At 40.0% G+C, this 7892-nt stretch overlaps 1 protein-coding gene across 1 annotated transcript in view; it reads left to right on the top strand.

Annotated features, from left to right (window-relative positions):
- Window positions 1-6930, top strand: part of cc2d2a (coiled-coil and C2 domain containing 2A) — a 17964-nt gene extending 11034 nt beyond the window's left edge. The window contains exons 24-38 of the mRNA XM_020603355.1: window positions 959-1050; window positions 2526-2693; window positions 2853-2910; window positions 3004-3113; window positions 3530-3626; window positions 3736-3834; window positions 3936-4112; window positions 4859-5062; window positions 5152-5241; window positions 5331-5444; window positions 5609-5743; window positions 5842-5964; window positions 6046-6104; window positions 6192-6369; window positions 6535-6930. Of these exons, the coding sequence (XP_020459011.1) occupies window positions 959-1050; window positions 2526-2693; window positions 2853-2910; window positions 3004-3113; window positions 3530-3626; window positions 3736-3834; window positions 3936-4112; window positions 4859-5062; window positions 5152-5241; window positions 5331-5444; window positions 5609-5743; window positions 5842-5964; window positions 6046-6104; window positions 6192-6369; window positions 6535-6720 (1890 nt within the window). The 3' untranslated portion in view covers window positions 6721-6930. The remainder of the gene's footprint in view (window positions 1-958; window positions 1051-2525; window positions 2694-2852; window positions 2911-3003; window positions 3114-3529; window positions 3627-3735; window positions 3835-3935; window positions 4113-4858; window positions 5063-5151; window positions 5242-5330; window positions 5445-5608; window positions 5744-5841; window positions 5965-6045; window positions 6105-6191; window positions 6370-6534) is intronic.
- The last annotated feature ends 962 nt before the right edge of the window (window positions 6931-7892 follow it).

Below are 7892 nucleotides of genomic sequence, written 5' to 3'. Positions count from 1 at the left end.
ACCCTGTGGCTTGCCAGGTGGCCAGTGGCGGAGAGGTGACAGCTCCAGAGTACTTCCGGCTGGAACAGTTGCAGCAGGAGTTTGACTTTGTGACCGATGAAGAGCTGGATAGGTCCAAAAGATTACGGCTGCTCAGGCTCAGGAACCAGGAAGTTGCAGAGTTTCGAAATTACAAATGTGTTCCTGCTCTGGAGAGGGAGGTCACAGATGAAGTGTTCCAGGTACATCTGTGCTGCAGAATATAATGGATATGGTTGAAAGAGGATGTATCAGTGCAATTCTTTTATTTTTTATTTGCTTATGATTTCAGGAGTATGAGAAAAGACTGAAGGAGGGAGAGATAATTGATACCAAAGAACATTTGGATCCCCACAGAGCTTTAGTGGCCAAATACCTTCAGAAGGTGAGCATCTGATATAAACATGTTTCAAGATGGCACTAAGGCTACATTCATGTTAAAGGCCTTAATGCTTAATTCAGATTTTGTAGTCCAATCTGTTTGTGCTGATGGTTCATGTTCATATTTGTAAGTGACACTGCTGAGCTCCTAAACTGCCATGCATGCACACATTTAACTGAAATGTGAGCATGCATGGAATACCAACATAATTTGTGCACATTTCAAATCGTGTCATTCCCTGAAAAACTGCTCAGTTACGGTTTGAATAGAAACTCTATAAATGTTCAACTAAAGAATCTGTGCATGTGTAGCAGTTTAGGACATCAACCCCAGAGCCGGATTCATCCATCGATACATGAATATGAACTATCAACAATCAAAAATTGAGCATTAAAGCCTGTGATGTGAATGGAGGATCTATCTGATTTGCTTTGTTTAAACTTCTGTGAAAAAAGTCAGATCTGAGCCACTTGGAGGGGAAAAAAATTGGATTTGGGCCACGTCCTCATGTATTGTGAATGTCGTCTAAATGTTGTATATTTTGGTATGGTCCCACAGATCCGAGAATCAGTCATCAACAGATTTCGTCTTGCCAAGCATCATTACCACCTCTCGGACTTGGTGATAGAAGAGGAAATACCAAGCATTGGGTAAACACACCCCCAGACATTCACCATCTCACTTTCAACTCCCGTCCTTCACAGCTCACATTCTTTTCTGTTACTGTGATGCGTTTTATCTGTCAAAGTTGGAATGTTTCTCTCTTGCAAGTTACGAGAAACTGGTCCAAACACTAAGTGCTACTTTGTGTTGTACAGTAATTCATCATTTTTGTATATCCCACATGATTTCCTTTAAAAGCAAAGAGTTTCAAAGAGTGCCTGATCTCCCTGCTCAGTTTGTAAAGGAAAGGTTAGATAACTTGGAATACCTTGAGATATTGGATTAACCATCAAATCAAACAATCAGACAGAGTGACAGGGCCTTATTTAAGTATGCTTCTTGGCCTGATACTGCATTAGTCTATTTGATCTTGAGCTCAACACTGCATTCCCCTGGCTGAGTAATACTGTTCTCTGGAACTGGATGAGGTAGTGTTTTCAAGCAGACCTCACAACATGTGGTCATAATAGAAAGTTAGAAATAAATTTTAGTCATTGATGGTATTTGAGTAGATGTATACATAATTATATACACCAAGGCCTATCACGCTGTTGGCTGTGACTTTTCACATTTTTTCATTATTGAAAATGAAAGTTATTTTCTTCTGTTCCATTTTCTGCTATTCTTCTGCTTTACATTGTAACAGTGGTGCAGGTGCTGGGTATGTGCTTAGTTTTTCATTTTCCCGACTCTTGTGTCTCTCTTCTTCCATTTAGTTTGAACCCAGAGTACCAGTAGAGTAGTGACTCAACCTTTTGTAGTATTCAATCTTTTCTGGGACTTTTTTAAAAGTGTAAATCTTCAAGAACCCAGTAAATGTTATCATCAATAAAGTAGCATTGACGGCACAAAAAGTCCAGTACTAGATACTAGAAATACATTTATTTCATTCTCTTTCAGCATCATTGTGTAACTGCAGTAGTTAATCTTTGTGTGTCTAATATCTTTTAATCCAGTGATCATTCAGAATAAAATATGTTTTGGTTAATGTGAGATATATGAATCTTGCTTTGGATACCATGATACTGAAAGACATCTTACTGCATTTTCACTCATATTACTCTCGTTTTGTCTGTAACTTGTAAAGCTGCCCTCTTTTTGGAGCTCCCTTAAAAAAAGGTGGTCAACCTTAATGGGATTTTTACCCTGGTTATACAAAGGTTAAATAAAAATTGTAACAGGACAAAACTGATCCCTTCAGTAGATGTATATTAAGCAACGTATTATAAACCAGTTTTCACCTTACTGGTTCCATTTTTAATAGTGTTTAATATCAAAGGTCAAATCAGAATAAAAGGTTGAGGTAAACAGTAATGCAGTCATAAAATCTTAAAAACCAGGAGGGACTGAGCCCGTCTCTCACTTTCAGGAAAATTTTTTGTGATCAGCCAGGAAATACCTGCATTCAGTCTGATGTCAGTTTAAATGAACAATTAATAAAGGGCATTGTTATGACAATTAGGATTCTGGGAAGAAATCTTTTCAAGCTGGCTGAACCCAAGCGACCCCTGAAACCTCAGAGGAAAGAAAGAAAGAAAGTGACAACTCAGAATCTATCCGATGGAGACATCAAACTGCTCATCAACATCATCCGGGCCTACAGCATCCCCATCCGGAGACCCCAGAGCAAGTGAGTGTTCAGCGTACCCAGGCAAATTCTGAATAGTTTACAATAGAGTGAAAAGTTCTATTTGCCCTTAGAAATAATTATAACAATTGTATCTCTATTTTCATGATTTTGTGTACATTTAGTCAATGGCGAGAACATCAGCCTCTGTTTGTATTTCAGTAAACCAGGGCAGTCATCTCAGGGTGTCATCCAGGGCAGTGACTGGCTCCTCAGCCAGGTACAATACACCTCAGGTTACTTTAGAGCTGATCAGCAGCAAGATCTCCATTGGTGCTGATCCACGTGTCTGCTTTTGTGTGATGTGCTATAGGTACAGGTGAGGCCATTTGTGGAGGTTTCCTTCCAGCGCACAGTACTTCAAACGACAACTGCTGATGGACCAAACCCCTGTTGGAATGAGGAGCTGCAGCTGCCATTTAGGTAAAACAGCTGTTTCACAGCATCAGTACATTCAGTAGCTTGTAATGTGTTTATACTTACCTGAGACAGCTTTAATCAGAAATATGGCATGTTAAGTTGACTTGTGTAATATTCCAGCTATGATTAACTACATCATAAATGTGATTTGGAGACAAGATTGGGTAAGTGTAGGCACACTGAGGAATACTGGAAATGGTTCAGGGACAAATTCATAGTCTCTCCAGGCTATTTCAAAATTGCTTTCAGTGTGTTAAAGCCACCTGCTGCTAACAGTAGTTGTGACCAGTTCCAAATCAACTTATCTACTTGTATGCCTTCAAAACATATGACTCTCTCCAAACAGTTAAATGCACTTACAGTAACTCAGGTAACACAAAGCAGCTGAAATGTAAAACTCTTCTTCTCTTTCTCCATAGTGCCCCAAATGGTGACTACAGCACTGCCAGTTTACAATCTGTCAAAGATGAAGTCTTCATCAACATATTTGATGAGGTGGTTTATGAAACCGGAGTGGTGAGTAAAATACTGTGCATTTTCTCCCATACTGCTCATATCAGGTACATGCTCCTTTGATTGCATTCATCTTTCTTTGCTTCATAATTTAATCTCATTTGATCCTCAGAATGACAAAGACAGAGGGAAATCAGTACACACCCAGGTAGAGAGACACTGGCTGGGCTCTGTCAAGATTCCTTTCAGCACCATTTATTCTCAAACCAGGGTGGGTGTCCTCATTGTGTACTTATTAAGAGTTGTGGCCTTATTTACAGAGATGCACACTGACTGAATACTGACAGTCTATTTTTTAATCCCACCTGGCAGATTGATGGCACATTCAAGGTGAATACACCAGCAGTGCTGCTGGGATACAGTAAGGAGCGAAGCTATGGTACTAACGGTGGTTATGATATTTTGCGGAGCCTGAGTGAGGGAGCATTTATTACACTGTTCATCACTATTGAGCCTCAGCTGGTGCCTGGAGAGTCTATTAGGGAGAAGGTAAGTCACGCCCAGGTCCTAACCTCAAGGATGGATTGCCTGCTTTTAGTTTCCATTGTGCTTCACTGTGTTTTAATTCGCCTCAGTTCATCTATATCTTTGAATAGGTTTCTTTTTTTATATTTTAACATACAAGTTCTAAGGATGGGACGACATGACTTCTTCTCAATAAGATTCAGTGCATGATATGGTGTGTACTATTCAATTAAATTGCAATAAAATTAAAAACTCAATGTCAACAATGATTAACTGCGGAGTACTTGTATTTTATTCCTCTGTTTACTCCCTTTAGATAATCAAACCTATTCTGGTTTGATAATAACCAGCTATATTGACTTGTTTACAAAAAACTATGAGGTTGCTGGTGTATGGAGACCACACGATATATTGCAGGACAAAACGTTACACATTGTGATGTTTTGTATCGTGATATATTGAATTTCAATATATTGTCCCATCCCTAATAAATTCACATCCAGTTAATTTCATTTAAATTGAACCAGATAGGTTATGCATCAATGTATACATTTTTTCTTATGTTTGCCAACTTTTTCTGTCATTTATTTGCTTTTGCTCTGCTGCATGTACTAGATAAAGGAAGTAAAGGTAACAGTTCACTAGAACACATCCTTTTTAATTTACATAATTAACCCATTCATGGCTGCATCATTCTTAATGCATTTTAATTAATTTACATGGTTCTGACCCATATTAATCTGCAGCTATGTTTGGACCTTCTTATGTAGTTTGACACCCAGGAACCTGAACATTTACTGCAGGCTTCAGAGAGATTTGAGAGGGATGCAGTACAGAGCCACCCAGACCGACCCTGTATTACCACCGTCATAGATCTCAATGGGAAAACAGTCTTCATCACGCGTTATATTCGACCCCTCAACCCCCCACAGGAGCTACTGGATGCATTCCCCAGTAACTCTCAGGAAGCCATGGTCAGTGTGATGGAACTGAATGTAGACACACTGCTTAAATTGCCCATGTTGCTCATGTTTTTGGAGTCACATTCTTTATCCATATACAGGCCCTGGTTGCCCGATTTGTCTCGCTCATACCTTCTCTGCCAGACAGTATTTCGTTTTCTGGTGCCTGCGACCTGTGGAGCACTTGTGATGTAAGTGAACCCTCTCTGAGATATTGATATTGTAATAGGAGGGAAATGCCCATCTTATAGTCCCTTGTGACTCCTCTTCTTATTTATAGCAATTCCTCACCCTTCTGGCAGGAGATGAAGAAGAACATGCTGTGCTCTTATGCAACTACTTTCTGTCTATGGGCAAGAAAGCGTGGCTTATAATTGGCACTGCTATACCAGAGGTAGGTAACATTAGTTTGTGAAACATGAGGACATTTTTCTGTACATAGAGCTTTAAAAATTTGAGTTATTTAATTAGTTATTACGATTAAAAAGTCAGGTATGAATATATAAAATAAAATAATGGAGAGCTTTTGAGTCCTCCACTGAGCTTTTTATTTTGTAGGGACCCACAGCATATGTCCTGACCTTTGAGCAGAGCCGCTACGTGATCTGGAATCCTAGCAGTGGTCAGTACTATGGCCAGTATGACACCTTCTGCCCCCTGCAAACAGTTGGTTGCCTGGTCAATGCTGACAATGTGAGTGAGCATTAAAATAATTCACAGTGTGACGTTACATTAATACTTTCCAATTGGTTGCTTTACGTTATTTTAATGTTCTTTGATTTGTTATCTAGGTGTGGTTCAACGTTCAACAATACACCTCACCAATGAGGATGAGTTTTGACACCACCAAAGCCAAACTGTGGAAGCCCTTTTTCTCCCGATCTTTCTCCCACCCTGGGTTGTCCAGTGTACAGGTACATGTTCAGCACCTCTGCGTAGTCTTGTAGTATCTCTCCTGGTAACATCTATTTTCTACTAAATCTAATTACCTTTAGCCAGAGGAGCTGGTATATCGACACATAGACAAAGCAGCTGCAGCAGAGCTTCAGGACAGGCAAGTTATGGCAGATGACTTAGTTATTTCTAACACTATCATTCTGATTTTGCACACATTACACAAAACACATCTCACTCTTCACAGAATTGAGAAGATCCTCAAGGAGAAGATCATGGAGTGGCGCCCTCGTCAACCAACCCGCTGGAACCGCTACTGCACCACCACCCTGAAACATTTCCTGCCCAAACTGGAGCTGAGCGGGGGGCAGGACATAGCAGAAGGGCACCGCCATGAGTTGCAGAACCTACTGGGAGACAACAGGGTAAGTCAGGAATGAGTGTAACTCCAAAAAAAAAAAAAAAACTGAATCATTCAATGACATAATCAGTTATCAATCTGTCATTTCAATTATATTCTCTGCTCTGTAAAAGCAGGCAGTAAGAATATGATCAGAACTTCCCACTCATAGGCATTTATTTCTTTGTAGATTTCAGGATTCCCCCTGAATCTGCCATTCTCCGAGATTCGGCCCATCATAGAGGCAGTGTACAGCACTGGAGTTCACAACATTCAGGCATCAAATGCAGAGTTTGCTCTGGCTGTGTATGTGCACCCTTTCCCTAATAATGTCTTGTCTGTGTGGGTGTACCTGGCCTCACTTGTCCGCACATGATACAAGAGACACTTTAGTCTTCATAAAGCTGATGACTTTTTTTAGAATTCCACTGCACAATGTTGTACAGTATATCACATGTATATAATATATTTTGGGTATATTGCTACACATTTTAGTAAAAAGTTTGATATCTGTAAATCAAACCCAGTCACCTTTTATTAAATCCCTACTTTCTGAACCATACAATGTTGTTTTTTTTTTTTTTTGGACTGTCAGAGAAGCGCTATTTTGAAGTTATGGCATGTGTTGCCATTGTCTTAGACAGTAATAAAGATGTTTTTAATGTTTTATCCATCTACTTTTACACACGTGGAGGAACAAAATAATATATGTGTGAACATCTCAAAGTCTAAGTCAACACCGCTACAACAGCCTTAAAACACTTGTTTAATCCCAGCTTTCTTTGAACTGAACAGTTCCAATAAAATATGCAAGACTTTTGAAGAAACAAATAAATCCTGCTGCAGTTTAACATAGTACACAGCAGGCTCCCCTGACTCTGAGGGTGATCATACTACAGTAGCCCCTTTCAGATTTACCTACAAGCTCATTTGTTTTCTCACCACTGGTGATCAGGAACACTCAACAGGTTTTGGCCTTTTGGAGATGCTCTCATCCAGTCTTCTGTCATCTGGCCCCGACAAAGTTGCTTTTTGCTCTTCTCCACTGCATTTACTCATTGCTGGAATGGCCATTGGGGAACCAGGACATACAGACATGGACAAAATTGTTGGTACCCTTCTGTTAAACAAAGAAAAACTCACAATGGTCACTGGCTGTCTAGGTGGTGCCCAGAAAATAACGTGGGCTTCATAGATAACTGGAAAACATTTTGGGGAAAACCTGGTCTGATTAGCAGAGACAGCATCCATCCCACTTTGGGTGGTGCGGCTCTCTTATCTAGAAATCTGGACGAGTTTGTTTTACAACCTAAATTATGACAACCCAGAGTTGAGTCCAGGATGCAGGGTCACAGTCTTACACGCCTCTCTGCTGTCTCCTTGCAGCTGCTACCCACCCAACACTCCCAGTACCCCATAGAGACTGTGTCTGCCCCCCGCCCACCTAAATTATATAAATCAAGAATCAACTCCAGAGGAGTTATTCATAAGAACCTAATTAAAATTAAGATGACTCCTCTTATAGTAGAAAGTAATAGGACAATCAAA

The sequence above is a fragment of the Monopterus albus genome, unplaced genomic scaffold, assembly GCF_001952655.1.
Source record: "Monopterus albus unplaced genomic scaffold, M_albus_1.0 scaffold61.1, whole genome shotgun sequence".
NCBI lineage: Eukaryota > Metazoa > Chordata > Actinopteri > Synbranchiformes > Synbranchidae > Monopterus > Monopterus albus.
The sequence above is the reverse complement of the archived record's forward strand: the minus strand, read 5'-3'. Positions and strand labels throughout refer to the sequence as shown.